This window comes from Onychomys torridus, chromosome 7, assembly GCF_903995425.1.
Source record: "Onychomys torridus chromosome 7, mOncTor1.1, whole genome shotgun sequence".
NCBI lineage: Eukaryota > Metazoa > Chordata > Mammalia > Rodentia > Cricetidae > Onychomys > Onychomys torridus.
This window is the reverse complement of record NC_050449.1, coordinates 27,086,896-27,108,359: the sequence shown is the minus strand read 5'-3', so window position 1 is coordinate 27,108,359 and position 21,464 is coordinate 27,086,896. Positions and strand designations below refer to the sequence as shown.

Sequence of the window (21,464 nt, the reverse complement as noted above, 5' to 3'; positions counted from 1 at the left end):
TGTTTGTTTTTTCAACTTAGTGCTCGACAGATTCCAGAGGATGTTTTTCCTCTCCGGTGACTAAAGCATGCTAGAGACAGGAACCATTGGACAGGCAGGTGAAGAGTAGGCCTTCACCACCCCCCTAGGATCATTGGCAGCCAGTTGTTTGGATTTGTCTCCTGTGGGAACTGTGGGGTGTACCCTCTCCCCTCTTCTCCTCTCCTCTCTTCCCCACCCCTCTCCTCTCCACCCCTCCCCTCCCCTCCCCTCTCCTCTCCTCTCCTCTCCACCCTTCCCTCTCCTCCCCTCTCTACCCCTCTCCTCTTCACCCCTCCCCTCTTTACCCCTCCCCTCTCCACCCCTCCCTTCCTTCTTCCCTCCCCTCCCCTCTCCTCTCCACCCCTCTCCTTTCTTCTCCACCCTCCCCTCTCTACCCATCTCCTCTTCACCCCTCCCCTCTCCACCCTTCCCTCTCCTCCCTTCCCTTTTCCTCCCCTCCCCTCTCCTCCCCTCTCCACCCCTCTCCTCTCCACCCCTCTCCCCCCCCCCTTCCCTCTTCCCTCTCCTCCCCTCCCCTCCCCTCTCCTCCCCTCTCCACCCCTCTCCTCTCCACCTCTCTCCTCTCCACCCCTCTCCTCCCCTCCCCTTCCCTCTCCTCTTCACCCCTCCCTCTCCCCCCCTCTTCCCTCTTCCCTCCCCTCCCCTCTCCTCCCCTCCTCTCACATAACCTTGACTTCCACTTCATGTGATCCACTCTGAAGCTGTGATCCATCCCATCCCACAGCAAAAAGGGAGGAAGTCTCAATGTGCAAATGGACTAGTGGCCTTTCATCCTTTGGGCCCAGATGCTACATGCTGTTTTATCAACTAACCCCGCTCCAAGCATGGCCGCTCAGAAGGGAGCCAAGAAAAAGTGGCCCTCCAGGAAAAATGCTTTTCTTCTTCTCCTCAACTTTCCTGTTTCTATCTTTTTTATACTCTCCCCTTTACAACAATTATAACACGGATTTATTAAATACCTTCTTGTGCAGCAACTTTTCTATCTATGGCATAAAACCGTATTAACTTAATACTATCACTAATCCCATTTTATATATGAGAAGCCCACCATGCTCATTTGAAGCGAGGCAGATCTGTTCTCACATCCCCTTCCCCCAGCCAGGGTAGAGGACAGGTTCTAAAATTTCCTCTTGCATTCCCATTCAACTATGTCTCAGTTACTGTTGGTGCAGTGATTAGATGCCTTGACAAAAACAACTTGAGGAAGAAAGGGCTTCTTTGGGATCACACTTTAGTATCTGTCATGGTGGGACAGTCCTGGAGGTAGGAGCTTGGACAACTGGTCACGTTGCACCCCCAGTCAGGAAGCAGAGAATAAGGATGGGTCTGCTCAGCTACCTTTCTCTTTTCAGTCCAGTCCAGGATCCAAACCTAGGGAATGGCGCCACCCACTTCTATCTCAATCAACTGAATCAAGGTAGTTCCTCACAGGCCTGGCCTGTGATATCTCCTTGATCATGTCAACTTGACATTATTAACCATCACAGGATGCCAGAAGACCCATTTCCTTCAGGAAGCTGATGTTGTCTGCTTATTAAATCCATATGACTTTACTGATTCTTGCAATGGTCTATAACTTCTCAATTTTATCTGTGTTCAAGAGGTGTATTAGTTTGTCTCACAAATCTTTCTGTAGCTGAGCCCTTAGAACTGGAACCTTCCACTGTTTCTGCAGCATTATCCCCACTCTGCCCTCACCTTCAGAGCCCACACTTTATAATTTACATAATGATACCTACAGCCTTTTGAGCTGAATATTACACTCAAGAGAAATGAAAAGACAATGAGCTTTAGTAAAAGATGCATTATATTGAATAACATCATTACCTATCAATTAATATCAATTTAATCTGAAAAATGAGAGTGGGACATGGACAGTAGTCCAGGAAGTCAGGTTGTTGTAATGCTCTCCTTGGATGAGGTGCACATCAGCAAGACCCGCCAGGATGCTACTTCACCTAAGCTCCCTCCATGCCTTTGAGCCTACCTGTGTTGGGGAACATAGGAAGGAAGTTGGGGCTGAGTGATGGGTCCTTAGAACTGGAGGCTTCCATTGTACCTGCACTACTGTCCACCCTCACTGTAAGAGCCCATATGTTATCCCTACACTTAATGACAACTGTACCTTCTTGGTTTACACCACAGGGCTTACTTCTTGTCCCTGAGCCAAGAGACACCACCCCCCTCTGACCATTCTGACTCCTCAGAAGTTCTCATTTAGACCAGCCTGCCTTCCTTGTGCCTGTCTTGGCTTTTATGCCTACCAGAGCTGTTCTTAGATCCTTCCTGGAGAAATAAAGGAGGCTGCTGATGCCCATATATCCTGCAATGCTAATAATGGTGACAGGACAGGGAATGTGTGTGCCCTGGTGCATTTTGATAAAGGAACACGATTCCTGTAAACACTTGAAGGTAGAAGGGCAAAGGTACAAGGTTGTGGGAGAGTATTTGTGGGTAATGACATCCTGGGTAGCTTTCCAATCCTGACTCAGCTTCCTCCTGCTTCTCCCACCTGGGCGGGCAGGGGCCTTCTGACTGTGGTGCTCTGAGGCTGAAGCTCCACCCCTGACACAAATTTTCTTGCTAGGCTTGACTGGCCTGGCAGTTCCTATATTATTAGTCCTGATGTCTCTACCCAATTCCTCTTTGACTTTGAGATCTGTCTCACTCCACACAATGAAGCTGAAAGTCAGAATGAAATTGACCTTAGTTGATTAACACCTTCACCATGTGGTCTGGTTTGTGATGGAAACTACAAGTGGGCCCATTGGCTGTTTGAAGGAGAAAGGTCAAGAAAAGGAAGACTGTCAACAAATGGTTTCGATGCCCGCTGGTGGCAATCTCTGCACAGAGTAGCCAGAGGCATGTGTTTTGTCCAATATACTGATTTAGATATTCCAGGACAGGAGACTTGTTTAGGGGCAGGGGCCACCGGAAAGTGCAGCTAGCCTTTCACATCCAGGGCTCTGACACTGGCAGCTTCAACCAACTGTTGATGGATGAAAGTGCAACCTATTGAACAAATGAGTTTACTGATATTCCCTAAACAACACAGGATAGCAATGAGTTACATTGTGTTAGGTATTATAAGTGATCTTAGATACTCCTCCAGTGGTACAATGAGTTATTGCGCTTTACTTATACAGCAGTATGCATGCATGGAGGTGGTACCCAAGTTGTGAGGCATTGTAAGTGATCCAGAAATGACTGGCAGTCTATGGGAGGAAAAGCACGGGTTCTATTATAGTACGGCATCATTTTATAAAAAATTTGCAGGGTGGAGAGATGGCTCAGCCATTAAAGGCTAGGCTCATAACCAAAATAAAGAATTTGACTATCTGTGGGTCTTGGTGTGTAATAGAGACTCTGAAACCAGTCCCCTCAAGTACAAAGAAAAGACTATACTTACAAAAACCCTAACTCTCTGCATGCTTCTTTCTATCTAATATCTATCTGTATATCATCTATCTATCTATCCACACACAGAAAGGAATAGATCTTTTTCTCCATATGGAGAGGAAAAAGAGAAATGGAGTCAGAGAAGCTCCTCCTGAGCCAGATGAAAAAAATCCATCTCCTGGTTAACAAGCACTTTAAGTAGCATAGTTTGTAATTTTCATATGAAAACCTTTCCTGAGCATGTTTACAGATGTAACAGCTTCCTCTCTTCGGAGAAGCCTTCATTTAAGATCACAAAGCGCATTTCTCCTGAAGAAACCCCATGGAAAGAAGGTAAAGTCTCTGAGGAAGAAACTCTGGGGCTGGAATAGAAGTGTGAGGAGCTTTTCCTCTCTCTCGGGGATCAGCAGATCCCACGAGTGAAGACTGAGAGGCTTCTTCTGTCTCTTCAGTGCTGTTTGAATTCCTGTCAGGCATAAGCTAAAGAGAGAATAATAACATTAAGTAGGATAATTACTTATATGTCAAAATCCAACAAATCTTCAAAGCCCAAATCAATCATACCTGGCTCAGAGTGTGTTTACCTTGCCTCTACAAACTGAGTCTCTTCCCTGAGTCCCATATCCATAAGCTATTTCTGGACCTAATTACAGATTACCTTGTCATCTTTAATTGTGAGTTTTGCCCGGTATTCTTTCCTCCCACCCTGTAGATTTTCAGTAAATAACATCGACAATTGATGGATTCACTGGGAAAGAAATGCTAATCTTTTTCAGTTGAGTTAAATATTTACTCAGTCTTCCTCCACTAGAGAAAGAACCAGAAGAAATTAGCTTAGCTAGCATAAGAAAAATGAATTCCTTCTCTCCTATGAATAACACCTAAAAGGAGGGTCCGGGGAAATGGCTCCCTGTGTAACGTGCTGCACAAAGATGAGGACCTGAGTTCAGGTCCCAAGTACTCACATTCAAAAAAACAAACACAGGCCAGGTGGCAGGTATCTGTAATTCCAGCCTGGGAATAAAGAGAGCTGAGAACTGAGGGGTCACTGGCCAGTCAGACACTGACCAAAACAGTGAACCTCAGATTCTGTGAACAGGCCTCCCGTTCCATGATAGAGTGGGACCATATTCTGCTACCAAAACTGGGACCATTTTCTCAGAAACTCAGGGGTAAGCTTCCAGGTTTGATATGGCCTACTCACCTGCCAGGCCAGAGCAAAGCAAAGTAGTTTCCTTTAGTTCGACTTCACCTGTCCCCCTCCTCATGATGACTCCAAAGGTAAGTCCTTCCCGGGAAAGCACTTCAGCTCTTCAGCTGTCTGTCAGAAGGCCAGTGAAGGACCTCCTCTCAAAACAGCAACGCTCTTACTACTGAACGATAATTATAATGTAGAGAACAATAGAGGCGTGTACTCAAAGCCTACCTGTGGCCTCCACATGTACACACCAAGGTGAGCGGACCAGCACATACACATGCATGTGTACACACACACCCAAACACTAACTGGAATATAACTAACTAGAATTCTGTAGGATACTTTGGAGTATGTGAAGCCTCTTTGTATTCATGATCTCTTCTGTTCTCCAAAGATCTTTGTGAGGATTAAATATACTGTTAGCTCTTAGGAAGTCTGAATTTTACAACTAATCAGTTGTTTTCCACAAGAATATACCTTTCATGAACTGAGGTCAGAGAGGTGAAGTCACTTGCCAAGGTTCACACAGCACATGGATGATGAGATGGGGATTGGGGTACAGAGTGGGAACCTCCAAATCCTGAGTTCTTTCCTTTGCAGTGAATGGTTTTACTCTTTGGAAACAGTGAGGTTGTTTCCCCAAAAAAATATCTTTAAAGCATTAAATGACGCTCCAACACAGTCCAGTGCTTGGTAAGATTCTGTTATCATTTTGCCAAAGAGACAAAAAACTGTTCTTGTATAGTTTTGAAAAATCTGCAAACTTAAAAAGCTTTGGCTTTCCCACATAGTTATTCACCAGTCCTGCCCAATAGCTTAGATCAGTTTAAAGAAAGTCAGTTCTGATACTCTGAGTCATATTTTCAATTTCTATTAAAATTCTTACGTGGCCACATATGCTGTCTCCCAGCTTTGGACCTTGAGTCCTACACTCATTTGCATGTCTGGCTTAGATCATGTCTGGGGGCCCTCGAAGTCTGAAATAGGGCCTCCCATTCTGTGATAGAGTGGGACCATATTCTGCTACCAAAACTGGGACCTTTTCTCAGAAACTCAGGAGTAAGTTTCCAGGTTCGACATGGCCTACTCACCTGCCAGGCCAGAGCAAAGCAAAGTAGTTTCCTTTAGTTTGACTGCACCTGTCCACCTCCCCCATGATGACTCCAAAGGTAAGTCCTTCCCTGGAAACCATTTCAGCTTTTCAGCTGTCTGTCAGAAGGCCAGTCTCAGGAAACATTGAATAGACCGTCTTAAGTCACAGATTGGGGAATGGGCCCGAGTCTAAATAAGCAGAAATCAGCTGGCTGTTTAACTACTGGGCCTGCTCACCCTTTTCTGACCCTCATCCAAACAGTGGAAAGACCCTGTAGAGCTTTGGATCTTACTGTCCTCCAGCATCAAGCAGCTCCCACTAGATGTGAACTGACAAAAAGGAGCTGACTGTCCTGAACGTCTTTGCTCTCAACCCAGGACAATCCAAGTGCTTGTCAGAGGGAAACGATGGTGCTACAGAGAGCTCCATTTAAATCACGTCAGACGGTCCAAATCTTTGCTCAAATTATATGTTTTCAGTGAGGCCCTCGTACCCAGCCCTGCCTACTCCCTCTCCCAGCTTGCTTTGCTCCATCCCATTCAGCACCTTCTAGTCTACTGCACAGTTTACTATTTGTTTTGAATTAACTTCCACAGAGGAAGGGTGTTTGCCTAGCCAATGTTGTGTTCTAGGCACATAAATGTGTCTGGCAACAGAGCAGGCATTCAGTAAAACTTTGTTGAATGAATGACTATGTAGTGGGATGTGTCTGCCCAATCCAATAAGCTAGTACAGGGGTGGGGCAGGCAGGGACAAAGGTGACTAAGATCCAGTCCCTCTACTGCAGAGAAGATCACCTAGCCAGCAAGGTGTCATACTTAAGAATGACACTGGTCAGCTGAGCACACAAGAACAGTAAACATGAAACAAGTGACCAGTGAGTCATGACCTGAAGGACTTGGAAGAAAGGTATGAAAAAGTTGAACTGTGAGGCAGATGTAGGATTCCATGCTCATGGCAAAGGAGGACATCTTGTCGGCAAAGTGCGCTCTCTGTCTGCAGGGCCAGGGGGCCAAACGTAAACAACGCTGCATTACCTAAGTGAGCCGTTACATTTTCCTTTTTCCTGGCTAGAATGCTCTTAATCCTGAGGTCCATCGGACCAAAGAAGTATGAATTTAGTTGTGTCTACACAACCCAGTGTGGAGGGGAATTTTGGCAAACACCCAATTCATCTAGTTAATCTGAATTCCGTTTCTGCATGTGCCCCCACGCCCCACTTTGAGGCCTTATCAAAATAAATAGTCCATTCAGACATCTGTGCCATTTGGAGAGAAAGCCCACAGGGCAGACAGAAAGGAGGACCCAGGCTCTACAGGGAGCCTTGTGGGATGGTGGCAAGGCTGTGCCCAGAACCAGCTCTTACGTCGTCAAACTTTTCATATTTCAAAGCCACCATTTCTTTCCAGCATTTTCCTCTTGTGTCTTCTTTTCCTTCCGCACATAGACTACCTTAAACACTACCTCCATTGTGCTCTATGCAGCGGGACTGGTCCTGAGTCTCAGGGGCTGTTTGGATTCCAGGACAATATCTTTGAGAAAAGGAAATGTGAACCAGGATGTTTTCTCTTGCGTCTATGAGTTCCAAGCTAGAGCAAAGACTCCCCTTTTTAATTCCTTCCTCCTGCAGTTTTGGGGGATGCCAAGATCTTCTGTAGCTCTGTGGAACAAATATGCCATGGGAGGGGAGGCTGAGTGAGCCTTAGAGAATGGATTAAATGATGTGGAGACTCATCCTGAGCCTCAGGACCAGTTAAACAGGAACCTGAGCAGTCCACAGTCATGGAGGAAACAAAGGCCGGCCATGCCTCGCCACTGCTCCTCTCTGTCTTCTGAGACCGTGTTTCTCAAACCAGGGTTCCAGCTGATCCATCTCCTCCTTTGGAAGAAACTCACATCTTGGAATCTCTGTCCAAGGGCCCCAGAGTAGAGCTGGCCCTTTGGGACTCTTGGGCTCCTGCTCCTTCTCAAGGCCTTCCTGAATGAGCTGTGTGGCCTCCTTTTACTGTAGAGGGAAAAGCAAGATGGAACATACTATGTGTCATATACATTTTAAAATTCCTGTTTATGGAAAACATGGATGACCCTCTTAGCAAGTTTCTAAGGCATTTGTTATCTTGCTTTCCTGACCATCACCACCATCAGACAAGGGTTCTCTGTGTAGCCCTGTCTGTCCTAGAACTCATTCTATGGACCAGAGATTCCCCTGCCTCTGACTCCTGAGTACTCTAATTAAAGGTGTGTGCCACCACCATCAGGCTTATTATTCTGCTTTTCAGAGAAGCAAAAGTTGAAGTTCAAAAAGACAGAATAACACAACCAAAGGACTAAGATGAATAAGACAGAGTTGGAATTAGACTCTACTTGATCCCAGGGTCATGTGTAGCAGCTGAAATCACCATGAGACTCTAGCAAGAAAGGGCATCACCAGGACAAAGCCCCAAACTCTGCTTAGACTGCCCATTTTCTGGGTTAGTGACTTTTGCCCTGTATTTAAAGTAGGATTCAGGCCAGCAGGTCAGACAAGAGCAACTCATGACTGATGTAAACAGGGCCATCATAGAAATGACTGCAGATGAGATGCTGGTCCAGAGTTGTGAACTAGGGATTCAGGAAGCAGAGTTGGCTTTTGCAGAAGGGGTTCAGCCCAAAGGAGCCCAAAGCAGAGAATCCCAGTCAGGTCAGTGGTCAGAAAAGCCACATCTACGGAGATAGAACCTACTAGAAGCACAGGACCTCAAACAGAAAATCAGCTGAGAAAGTCACAGTGAAAGACACATGCCCTAATACATCTGACTGCCCCCAAACAAAGACCAAGCTTTACCTACTGGGTTCACTGAGTACCATGAAAGATTGATTGGCAAGCAGACCCAGGTTTTCCAAGCACAAATAGCACAGGCTGCCAGCCTGCCCAACAAAAAAACCCAGAAATTCAATGAGAAGTTTCAAGGAAAGTGCATCTTTTTCCACCAAGTCATGGAGAGCAGGGCCCAGGGTAGTAAGGGACCAAAAGAGAGGCTTCTGTGTGCTGCTGATGGCTGAAGGATGATGTCACAACAAAATCAAGAGCTGTGTCGAGGCTGATGCACCTGGGCCTCAGACAGTTGACTGAAGGCATCAGAGTAGAAAACAAGGTCTTTCCAGAGATGAATGCCATATTTCCAGGGCTGATTTAACACTGGTGTGTCTATGCCATGGTCACAGCCAGCAAAAGCCTTCCCCTTCCAGCAGAGCTCACAGCTCATATTACTCTACCCTGGGAGGCTGTCTTGGAATCTAAGAGGCCATTTAGTGTCGCATTAAGCCACACTGAGCATTGCATAATGGAGAAACTGTTCAGGGCGCCATAGATGGGAAGCTAAATTATCCACAATGGCTGGCAAAGTCCAGAACCCCCGGCATGAGGCCCAGGTCTCTTTGCTTTGGCGAAAACTGACCTCAGGACTGCCTGAAACCAGAAACCGTAGGCAAAGCCCACTGGTGGTTGCTCAGTAAAGGGATCACAATAGGATTTGTCATCTTAGTACTCCGTAAAGCCAGCGGGTGTCAGCCTTCCCTGGAGTAGAAAGAGAGTTTGTCAGAATCGGGCCATAATTTTCTGCTGATAAAGCCATCTGCCACTACAGAGAAGGCCTGAGAGTGTCACCTTGGGCGCTGGCCTGAACTGCCACATTTTTGACACTGAGTTTTGGCCATCCCAAACTTTTCTTCTCCAAAGCAAGCTGTCAAGAGGCAGACGCCATACACCACATGTGGAGTGTCGGTATGTGTGCACTCAGCTGCTCGGAGCCACCACAGCCTGTGGGTGCACAGGCTGACCCTGGCCATCACCAGGCAGCATCAGGCTCTGGAGCCAGGGTGTTTGTAGGAATTTGTGCAGCACGCTTGCCCCCTGCTCCAGCTTTTCCACGTTGGTTGCAGATATGTCTGTCCATGTGTCTGGTGCTAGAGCTGACCACATTACTAAGTTTTCACTTGGGGGACATTTAGTAGGAGAAAAACAATCCCTCATTTTAGTGATGACATTATCCTGTTTAACAATGGGACCAGTTCTGATAAATATCATTTCAGGTTATTTTTATACCTGTATAAACATCAGAATGTACTTTGGTGGTGATGGCATCACAAGATGATACAACCTTAAGGGACCACCATCCTGTGTGCTATCTCCTGCTGATCCAGGCACATAAATGAGCGGTACCCAGCTCCTGACCTCCCTGAAGGATCATGCTTTCAGCTTCCACTTCAAAATAGGTGGACCGCTGCCCAGACAGTGTTGACCTAGTGTATAATCCCACACCACAGGCCTAAAGTAGCTAGAGACCTAGTTCAGGAGGGTAAGAGTCTTGGATTCTTTTCTGCAGGTGGATGACAGCAGGGTTTGTGTGTATTTAACAAGGAGAAGACATTGTCTATCCAGTCATTCATGTGTTCCAAGTGTATTTTTTGTGTACTCACCATATGCGAGGCACTGTTCTCAGTGTTGTCGCATACTCCAAACCATAAAAGCAGTCCGCCTGTGAGGACTGTAACACGAATTAATGAATGATGAGGTAATAGGTAAGAAAATGGGAAAGGAGGGTGAGAAGGATGGAGAGGAGCAGAAAGGGGTGCATTTGACAAACTGGTCGGCATGTTTCTGCTCCGAGTACTTTTCATATGTGTGGCAATGGTGCAGGTCTTAGGACTGGTGATATTTCTTTAATGTGGGTCATGCTGGTCCCTGTGCTGTGTTGACTTGAACGTTTCATTTCAGCTCCAAGGCTCTCTAGTCTTCAAATGTGCAAGGCAGATAGACGACCTTGGCTTTGGCCTTTCCCGCCTTGAGACTTCATTCTCAAACACTGGTTTTAATTCAGTCTTACATGACAGAGTTGTCTCCTGCATCCCAGCCCCTTCATGATGTACTCACTAGATTGTACAGTAAGTAGGCATTGGCTGTGCTTTTCAGACTTAGGGGCCAGAGAAAGGATTTCCATGTATGTAGAGAGGAACAAGAAGACTAATATGAAGGAAGTCCATGTTTTCCATGTCTAATTCCACTGAATGGGCCACACGTTGGCTGAAGATGCCTGCTGATGGCATTGGCCATTTATTGCTCTGTGAACTTCAAAATAAGAACACTGCACAGACTGATTGTGGAACAGCCTCTGTCTACAACACTTCTATTTTCACCCATGGGAGGGCTGAATGGGTGGATGACTTGCTAGCCTTTGACACAAGATATACTTGTGGGAGCATCTGCCTATGAAGTTCAGCCTCCTCCGCCCCTGGGGTCTGCTGAATCTTAGCAAAGATGGGCTGTCACACTCTTCCTCAAACTCCAACTTCAAAACACTTAGCTACCAAAGAATCTGGTGACTACCTAGGAAATTCATTCCTACCTTCTGGAACTTTCATACACCTGCTCTGTCCTGAGAGCCAGAATAAAATAATAGAAGGAAAGATAACAAGAAGTCAATGGTAACTGAGTCCTAAGCAACTGTTCTGAACAGTTATAGAAGTGCTTTCTGAGACAGGTGTAAGTTGGGAACTTTAAGACATCTTAGGGGTGCCTCAGACTTCAGATGTCATACACCAATTCCTGGAACTTAATGGGGTCCCCTCCTTTTCACATACTGTGCTGGCTAGTTTTATGTCAACTTGACACAAGCTAGAGTCATCTAAAAGAAGGGACTCTGGGTTGAGAAAATGCCTATTTAATATCCAGCTGTAAAGTATTTTCTTAATTAGTGATCCATGAGGGAGGTCCAGCCACTATGGGTGGTGCCACCCCTGGGCTGGTGGTCCTGGGTTCTATAAGAAAGCAGGCTGAGCAAGCCATTTTGAACAAGCCAGTAAGCAGTACCCTCTCCATAGCCTCTACATCAGCTTCTGCCTCCAGGTTCCTGCCCTGTCTGAGTTCCTGTCCTGACTTTCAGTGATGTACTATTACCTGGAAATGTAAGCTGAAATAAACCCTTTCCTCCCCAGGTGGTTTTGGTCATGGTGTTTCATTGCAGCAGTAGCAACCCTAAAACAGACACTTACATTCATCACTTTCAATTCTACTTTCTGTTCTGTCCTGCGAGAATGGCTTCCACCCCCTTAGGTCCTCTGTGCTTTCCCCACAGCATCTGGGATGCATGAGTCCTTCACACTTGGCCTTCTTGGAGTTGCTACACACTGGGAACCTCCTCTGGCCCTATTGTCTTAATCATGAAGGCCACAAAGATGCTAGCTTTAGCTCCCACAAGGTCTTGAATGGCCACTCAACCCTGGTCCTTTTCTTCTCTCCCTCTACATCCCTCTATGCCAGCATTGCCAGAGCACCACACCACCCATCTCTGTTCCTGGCAGCATGGCTCACTCTCTATCCTCCAGTTAGGTCCCACTCAAGTCCTACAGGCCCCCAATGCTACTTACCTTTTCCTCCTTAGTCTCCAGTAAGTCACTGACATCTCAGCAATGTCTTTGGCACATGGCAAAACCTGACTATCTTGGGGACTGCGTCATGTCTAAATGTAAGGACCTTGTTTTGTATGGCATTTCATGTACATAACACAGTACAGAAAGTTGGTCCCAAATCAGTGACCAGTGATGGGAGGCCAAACTAGCAACCTGTTCCTGACCAAAGAAAAACTTAGTTGACTCTCCCCTTGCCTGTGGCTTATCTTAAAGCTACATGCACTCTGTGGGGCTCCACAGACCCCTTCAAAAAGTGTCCATAAAGTCATCAACCTCATTCCAAGCTCATAACCATTGCTTCTTGGCTTACCATTTGCTTGTTTTTAAGCAAGAAGAGTCTGTTTTCAGGAAATAAAGGAAAAATAGGTCAAAAATAAAAACATACAACTTAAAGGAGTTGAGCTGTGACTCCTTGTCCTGTTCCCTGTCTCCCTCTCCGGCCGCACCCCCGCCCTGCGCTCTGTTTTGCTTTTTGTGCCAATTGCTAAAGACTATAATTTTAAAAACTGAACTGACTTTTCCAGAGCCATGAGGAATGTGCGTGTGCACATGGATTTTTCCACAAGGACACTTCCTGTCTTTTGGTTCATCTTAACCAGTAATAGTGAAGCCAGGCAATCAGATGAATGCATACATGTATGCATCCATCCATCCGTTCATCCATCCATCCATCCATCCATCCATCTATCCATCCATCCATCCATCCATTCTCTGGCTGTTATTCTAATTTTTTGGAGGCTCAGAACAGCCCAATGGCGATGGTTTCTGCTGCACCCCATGAGACAGTTGTTTGATGAGGTTTGTGTTCCGTCTATTCAGACGGTTTTTATGGTTCCTTTGTTGTTCAGGGAAAGACTTTGAGAGTCATAATTCTGTATCATTACCCTTCTGGTGGGTCTGTACCATGTCTCAATGGTAGTCACACAATGCAAAAGGAAATGAGGACCATTTCTAGACAGTTGCTTAAGCAGTTTCTGAACATGATTGTGGAAACAGAAAAGTTGAGTACCACAAAGTTCAGGGTCCATATAGTACCAGCCTGCCTAGCTGGAACATCTCTGTCTGCTCATTCCTTGTTCAGCCTTAGTTCCAACCATCTCTCTGGCCTTTCCTCTTTCTGTGTGGTTATCAGACGAAGCTCTTTCCTGCCTACAGAAATGTCTGGGAGGCCTTGGACAGCCTACAGTATGGGCACACCTCTGACTGTCATCCCACAGCACCGGTGCCAGGAGGTGATGCTTGAGTTGGCCTTGTAGGGAGTATCATAGGCCTGGACTTTGAGATGCTCTGCCCAGGGGACCTTTCATCCAGACACCACTCCGCAGCTCTTCAGAGCTGACCAAGACCCTTGCTAGTCATCTTTGAATAGGTGTTTCCCCCTTACTTTATGGTAGTTTATATTTTTAGAAAACCTTACAAGGTAGCTCACAGGTATTCTCGCTTGATCATTAGCATAACCCTATAAGGTAGACAGTTCATACAAAATTTCCTTCTATAAAGACAAGGATCGGGGAAGTCTTATGATCCATCCCACAACTCACAACAAATAGTGACAGGGACAGAATTTGAGCCAATCCTCCAACTTCAAGTTCAGGATCCTTCCTACTGCTTCACCTCCCCGATGAGACAATCCCAAAATTAGAGTTAATGTGTTTCCATCACCCTACCCCACAGCCCTCAGGGAATAGGATACTTTGGGAATTTAGTGGTGCTTAGCTAACTATTGCTGAAATAATTTTAACCTCCTCTGATCACCAAGAGAGCATCTTCATATTGCCAAACAAAGCTAACGTGCCCCCATTTGTTATTTCTCAACAGATCCTTCTTATGACTCAGTCAGGAGAGGAGGATGGAGCAATAATATGAACTCTAGCCTCAACAAAAGTAAGTAAATAGCGACCATTCTTTGAGACAGCAATATGTTCTGGAAGCCGGAAGTTGGGAAGGGGGAACAGGGTTGTGAGACACTCACTAGGAACAAGCATTTGTCTCCATGCTGTCTGGATTAGATATCAATATGAATTTTCAGGGGCGATTCATACTTTTGAGGTTTGTTTTGCTGCATTTGGCTTGGTTTTAGAACTTATAAAGTTTGAAGGTTTCTTGGGACAAGTTGATTTATAAAAGATAAATGACTGGCCAGATTTTGTTATTTCAGACGGGACAGTGAATCTCTAGGACTTGGATTCTCCACTTGACAGGGCTTAGTCATGCCAATGTTCCTAACCCCAGTTAGAGAGACTGGCACGTATGAGGAGATGCTGTGTGTCACAAACATTAGTTTGTCCTACAGTGATGAGGTGATGGTTTGTTGAAACCCACCCCGTATCTTCCATCAAGGGGTGATGAAAGAGAATGAGTCACTCCTCCACCAATGTGTCCATATTACTGTCTCCAAGAAGTAAAACTGCTGGGAAATGGAAGGGACATAAAGCAAATTATTTTGATAATGAGGCTGCAATTGTACAAGTGATAACCAGGGTCCATCTCATTTATGAGTGTGTATTATTTGTTCATTCTGCATACAGCATGTGGCTCTGGGGGACTCTCAAAAATGAGCCAGGCACAGACCAGAGAGTTAGGCAGAGGAGAGAAATCAGGTACACACACAACATTTTTAATCAGCATAAGCAATGCCTGTGCACCTGCTACCATTTGAGTTAGTGCTACAAGGACAGGCCAGGATTAAGTCTAGGGAGCGAGAGAAGACAGGTGAGCCCGGAGAGGTGGAGGTCAGAGAAGACCATGGTAGCATGTCTGGCAGTGAGAACTCCAGACTCTTGGAGTTTAGGATGTGTGGTGGACAAAAGGTAAGAAAGGGCCTGTGAATGGTGCTGTGAACAGACCTTAACTCTTCAGTCGAAACAAGTCACTGAAGTACTCAACAGAATAATGTGTCAATGGGAAGACAGAGTGGTGTGAGGAAGACAGCCACAGACCACACAAAAGCAGCACACATTCAAAATGGGGAAGCCAGAGAGGAATGGAGAGGGCATGTGTGAGACACCATGGAGGGGCCCTCACAAAATGCAGAATCACAGAAAATAGGTCATCTTTGCTCAAATGTCACTTCCTCAGGAGAGATGCCTATGTAGATCCTGTTGTGTTTTTTTTTTTTAAACTTATCTGTTTGCATGGGGAGACACATGTGTGTTCATTGGGAGGACACACGTGTGGGCATTGAGGGGGGGAGCATGTGTGGGCACATACCCGTGCATGCACATGGAGACCAAAGGAAGACATTGGTCCGTCGCTCTGTCTTGTCCCTTGAGACAAGGTTTCTCTCTAAACCTGGAGCTCACCGTTTCCCAGCGAGGCTGGCATGTGTGCAGCCACACCACACTTTTTTATGTGGATGCTCAGGATCTGGACTCATGTCCCCATGCTTCTCCAGCAAACAGTTTTATCCACTCTCCCAGGTCAAGGTCCCACTTTTCAAATGAACTTTACAACCCCAAATCAGCAGGTATTGTTTCATGTTGTCTCTCCTATTAAAATATATAACTCTGTTGCTAAATTTCCTGCCTGGAGACCAGTGCCAACATAGCAACATGGTAAGTATTCACAATAAAATGAACTCATGAGTCAATGAGAGAGTGGGTAGACAGCAGTTACGTGCCCTCCTTCTAGGGGAATAAGACAAGAACATTTCCTGCCCATGAGGAATCTCCACTCATCACCTTTGCCTTCTTCTCCACAGGTCCTCCCCTTGGAGGAGCACAGACCATGGGCAAGAATGCTGAGCAACGGCCCCAGCCAGGTACCTGGCTCAGATGTGCAGCCTTTCCCTTGTGTGCTATGCAACTGTGGATTCCACAGTCAATGGAGGAGTGAGACAGTGTTCAGTAGACCCTCCACATCTGTGGGTTCTATGTCTAGGGATCTAACCAACCACAGACCGACCGATAACACTCAGGAAAGGATTTGCATCTGCACTGAATGGATACAGACTTGCAGTCTTTCATTATTCCTTCAACAACACAATACAATAGCATTTGTATGCTATTGGTAATCTAGGGATGATTTAAAGAACATGGAAGGATATGCGTAGATTATATCCAAATACCCTGTTGTCTGTAAAGAACTTGAGCAGCCACAGATTTTAACAGCCTTGATGGGACTTAGGACCAATGCCCTATGTATACCAAGGGGCAACTCTGCTTCCCACATTGTCTCTTCTTTCTAATGAAGTATCTGGAATGAAGTAGCAAGTACTGGACCCAGGAAAATATTTGTTAAATATCAGACAGAAAAGGGACTTCGAGCTGAAATGGCCTGATGCCTTATTTTGTAGAAGAAGGGAGCAGAGGCCCAGGTGGGCAAAGGAATTGTTAAAAGACAAGTGGAGCTGAAGCTCCAGAGTCCCCGCTTCCCGTCCAAGCCTTTTACACTTCACTAAACCGTACTTTAGAGATGTCCTCACCTAAGGATGGATCTTCTTAGCAGTTAAGGCAGAGGAACTTTGAAGCCGTGAACCTAGAGACTCTTACTGCTGAAATGATGTAGAGAGTGCAATCTATAATACCCTCTACAGCATGACCTCCTGTGGCATGCCACCCCCACCCCTGTGCTTGCATGCTTACAATGAACAGAAAGTTGACAAGCCTACCTTGGCTCAGTTCTTTTCTAAGCCAGCATCCTCTGTTCAGCTTCCCCTCTGGCCACCTTGTCTTCTGGGGAAAGGTCCACACAAAGGCCCTTCATAGATCTGAAGACAGCCATTGCTCAGATCTGAACAAGCCATTTGCTTTGGGAAGGGCAAACATTCCACCCCAGATACAGAAAGTGAATAAAAGGTGAAATTCAAGTTAAAACTAAGTCAGGTGGAGCACATTTAAAAGTTCCGGGGGGAAAAAAATCCAATATCATCTGCCCAAACTATTTCAATGTTGTTTAAATAAATATTAAAAGTTAATAAAAAGGAAGGGGGACTAAAAGGCTTTAAGAAAGTTTGAGTTAATTTAAATTTTTAAGAAGAAGCTACATTAATTTGTTAATAATTACAATTATAACTGGAAAAAAGTTATTTCATAGCTAAAATACAAATTCTGGTTAGGGCTGACATTTCCAAGCTTAAAATCACAGAGTGTTTTGGTAGAAGGGAACTGTGGCCAGGATCCCAACCCACCCTTCTTAGCTGAGAAAACTGATACCCAGAGGTTGTCCAAAACATGATTGAGTTCATGACGTAGCTGGGACTAAAACCCAGGCTGCCGGGTGGTATTTATGGTCCATCAGAAAACTCAGACATGTAATGTCTTCAGCATTAGAAAGAGTATTACCAGTTAGTCATCACCTTGGGACCTTTTAATAAACAATCCTTCAGTTTATTCACTATGTGACAGAATATTAGCCAGCTCCTTTGCAAACCTGTGGGTGATTGGGGAAGGGGTAACAACAACATAATCTAAAAGTTTAGAAACCAAATGTGAAGAAATGGTGCTGTTTCTATTCCATATGATTCGGCCGGAACTGTGACCAAGGTCTTTGATCAAGCTTGCCTATGACCCTCAGATAAAGTGGGAACTGTTGAGGTTTCTTCATTGTGATGCTGCTGTCAATTTGTTTGATAAGAAGTGAAACGGACTTCTTCTCTTGTTGTTTCCTTAGATCCCTATCAGATCCTGGGCCCAACCAGCAGCCGCCTAGCCAACCCTGGTGAGTTAACCTTGGCTGGCAACCCTTTCTTTCCAGAATATTCTCTGTATCTGTAAGGTCACAGCAATCTTAGTCCTAAGTCCAGACCTGTCTGGGAAGCTGTCCATGCTTCCTTAGTCAAATGTTCAGTTGTGCACAGACAGCAGTCCGGCACTTGTTAGTGGGTAGCGGTGTCCACTGACTACAGGTGCTTCTGGAGAACAAAGGTATTCACACTGCACCTCTGCACAGATGTTTATGTTCGTGGTCAATGACCCAAGTAGATGTTGCAGTGAGGACAGATGCTCCCAGTTACTCCTCATATGGCGCTTGTGTGTTTTGGTTTGAGTTCTGCAGTTATCTGGTCATTTCAAAAGAAATGTGTCCCTAAAGAGTTGCACATCAAGTGAACTCGACAATGTGTTAAGGATTTGCTATTAAAAATAACTCTCAAATGTGTTCTTGGAAATTGGGAGTTGGAGGCATCAACATCCAGGCCTACATGCCTACTGCCCCTGCCACACTCCAGGAAACACAAGCTGTGGACGGGCCTCTTCCCTGCTCTTTATAACCATTCTTGTCCAAAAGATAAAGACTATCCAGCATCCCTTCCCGTTACTTTTACCTCTACTCACATTCTTTGGTGCAGAACTTAACACTAAAATCCACTCACTAGAACTCTGCTGGAAGACAGTCCACTTAGTGAACCCTTAAGTCCATGAGATACCCTCTCCCTGCTACTCCCCACAGCCACATCCAAGGGGTTCTGGGATGCTGGACACTCTTTAAGGCTGACAGGAAAGTGGTTTGAGGGACTTTGATACTAAGTAGATATTAGATAGTGATTCTGGGCTAGGTAGAAGGAAAGAGTCAATAATCTTAACAAAAGGATGAGTGGACTTGGCTTCCCTGAGTCATAACAGCTTACTCAAACAGACAAAGCCAACACTTCATTACCAACCTTTGTGCCCATTTGTCTTAAGATCTAACCTTGCTTAATAAGCTAATCCCAGTGGCAAGCAGTAGAGTTCACAGTATTTATTGTACCTTTCAAACTAGCTGGATAAGAGGATCTTTAATGATGATCCAGCATTTGAAATGATGAGCATGCTAATTACCACACTTTCATCATCGGTCACTGTGTACACATGCCAAACTCTCATCCTATGCCCTGTAAATGTGTACCACTCTTATGTGTCTATTTCTGTTTTCTAAAGGACAGGGTTGCCCCCATGATTCTGACATAAGAGGAAATAAAGGGTTTCTTAGGAAGGATGAAAATTGCCATGTTTAAGCAGGACTGAGACCGTTCTCTTCTGTTTCCTCACTGCCTGCAGGAAGTGGGCAGATCCAGCTGTGGCAGTTCCTCCTGGAGCTACTGTCTGACAGTGCCAATGCCAGCTGTATCACCTGGGAGGGGACCAACGGGGAGTTCAAAATGACGGACCCCGATGAGGTGGCCAGGCGCTGGGGAGAGCGGAAGAGCAAGCCCAACATGAATTATGACAAGCTGAGCAGGGCACTCCGATATTACTATGATAAAAACATTATGACCAAAGTGCATGGCAAAAGGTATGCCTACAAATTTGACTTCCACGGCATTGCCCAGGCCCTGCAGCCACATCCAACCGAGTCATCCATGTACAAGTACCCTTCTGATATCTCCTACATGCCTTCCTACCACACCCATCAACAGAAGGTGAACTTTGTCCCTCCCCACCCATCCTCCATGCCTGTCACCTCCTCCAGCTTCTTTGGAGCAGCATCACAATACTGGACCTCTCCGACTGCCGGGATCTACCCCAACCCTAGTGTCCCCCGCCATCCTAACACCCATGTGCCTTCACACTTAGGCAGCTACTACTAAAACTTAACACCAGTGACCTTCTGGCTGGAGTTCAAGCCCTCGCTTTTCCTGGATACTCTGGACTCTAAAGGACATAAGTGGCCCAGAACAGACAAGAAAACTGGACATTCTTTCTTTTGGATGAGATTTTTGCATTTGTTCTTTTAAATGATTATTTTTATGTTAAAAAAAAAAAAACTTTTGCTTCCTCTACCTGAAAAAAAAAGTGAATCATTCCATGGGCCAGTACACCAGTTTGGATTCTCAACCTCCTATCATCTAATGAGTTAAATATTTAGGTTACTGGAATGGTTATACCATGGTTCTGAGAAAGAAGTATAAATTTTCTTGGTATTTTTTATGACCAAAGCATTTTCTTATCAACACACGGGTCTCATTGTAGGATTCCATAGGAATCACGGACTTGACCAGTAACGGTCTAGTTTGAGACTTAGTGAAAATCAAGTCAGGATGTTTATAATCTTATCTTAGGAGGACTTAATTCAGCGGATGGCAACTGGAACACTGGCTTTGAGGCCAGTGAAGTTTTCGCCCAACTGGAATTTAAAAGAAAGATATGTGTGTATGTGTGTATTTAAGAAGCCATGGGTATCACAAAAATCCCTCTCAATGGGCAATATGCACTTGGCTAAGCATTCTCTCCAGAAAGAGTCAGAATATGAAGTGAGAGGGTTTGACACAGACACAGACACTCCTGAAGGACAGAGGATTAAATAACTATTTTTGTAGTGACAGTGAGTCCCAGAACTTTGAGAAGTCATAGGGATCTCTAAACTCAGATTTGCAAGCGCTGTGCGCTTGTTGGACCACCTGACCACAGGCAACCAATCAGAAGGCAACTTACTGTATAAATTATGCAGAGTTATTTTCCTATATCTCACAGTATTAAAAATGAATAATTAAAAATTAAAAAGAGTAAATAAACGAGTTGACCTCGGTCACAAATGCAGTTTTACTATCAAATCAATCATTGTTATTTTTTTAAATATAATTTGTACATCTTTTGTCAATCTGTACATTTGGGCTATTTGTACGTTTTTATAGCTGGGTTTTTTTTTTAATAAGCATAATGTGACTATTGATGAAAAGAAACAGGGCGTTTAAAGTCACTGTGTTCTTACGAAGAAAAGCCGTGGTACAGTTATTTAACAGGAATGCCCGGGCAAAAGAAAAGATGTGTTTAGATCTGCTTTAGAAATGTTTGTAAATAACAGAGACGCAATAACCCGAAAAGAACAAACTCTGCCTCGTGGACACGAGGGCTTCTCCTACTCCATATATGCAATATATTTTTAGATGAAAAAGTATATATAATTTTTCAAGTAATCGTGACTTTTTAAACTATGTTAAGTGTTAAGCTGACAACTGTCCAATGAAGACTATGTTGTAAAATAATTTGAAATAAATTGTGCCTTCTTCTCCTCTCAGAACTGAAGACATTGTTTTCTTATTAACTGCCAGATCAAAGGCTTTCCCACAGGGAAATTATCTTTATTACTGTTGGTGTGTGTGTGTGTGTGTGTGTACACATATGCTATCACACAGGTGTCAGAGGACAACCTTCATGAGTTGATTCTCTCCTTTCACCTTGTTTTTTTAAGGCAGAATCTATCTTCATATTTCTAACACCCTGTGGACTTCATGTTAGCTGATCCACAAGCTGATCCACAAGCTTCCCTGCAGCTCTATTAGGTGCACACCTCCATGCCAGGTTTTTTTGCATGGATCCTAGGAATCAAACTCAGGTTATCAGGCTTGCACATCACACTTTTATCCACTGT

General features: G+C 45.0%; 1 protein-coding gene across 1 annotated transcript in view; it reads left to right on the top strand.

The window, feature by feature from the left end:
* The window catches only part of Fli1 (Fli-1 proto-oncogene, ETS transcription factor), a 116,775-nt gene extending 95,648 nt beyond the window's left edge, over positions 1-21,127 (top strand). The window contains exons 6-9 of the mRNA XM_036194345.1: positions 13,998-14,063; positions 15,880-15,939; positions 17,790-17,837; positions 19,154-21,127. Of these exons, the coding sequence (XP_036050238.1) occupies positions 13,998-14,063; positions 15,880-15,939; positions 17,790-17,837; positions 19,154-19,683 (704 nt within the window). The 3' untranslated portion in view covers positions 19,684-21,127. The remainder of the gene's footprint in view (positions 1-13,997; positions 14,064-15,879; positions 15,940-17,789; positions 17,838-19,153) is intronic.
* Positions 21,128-21,464: the final 337 nt, after the last annotated feature.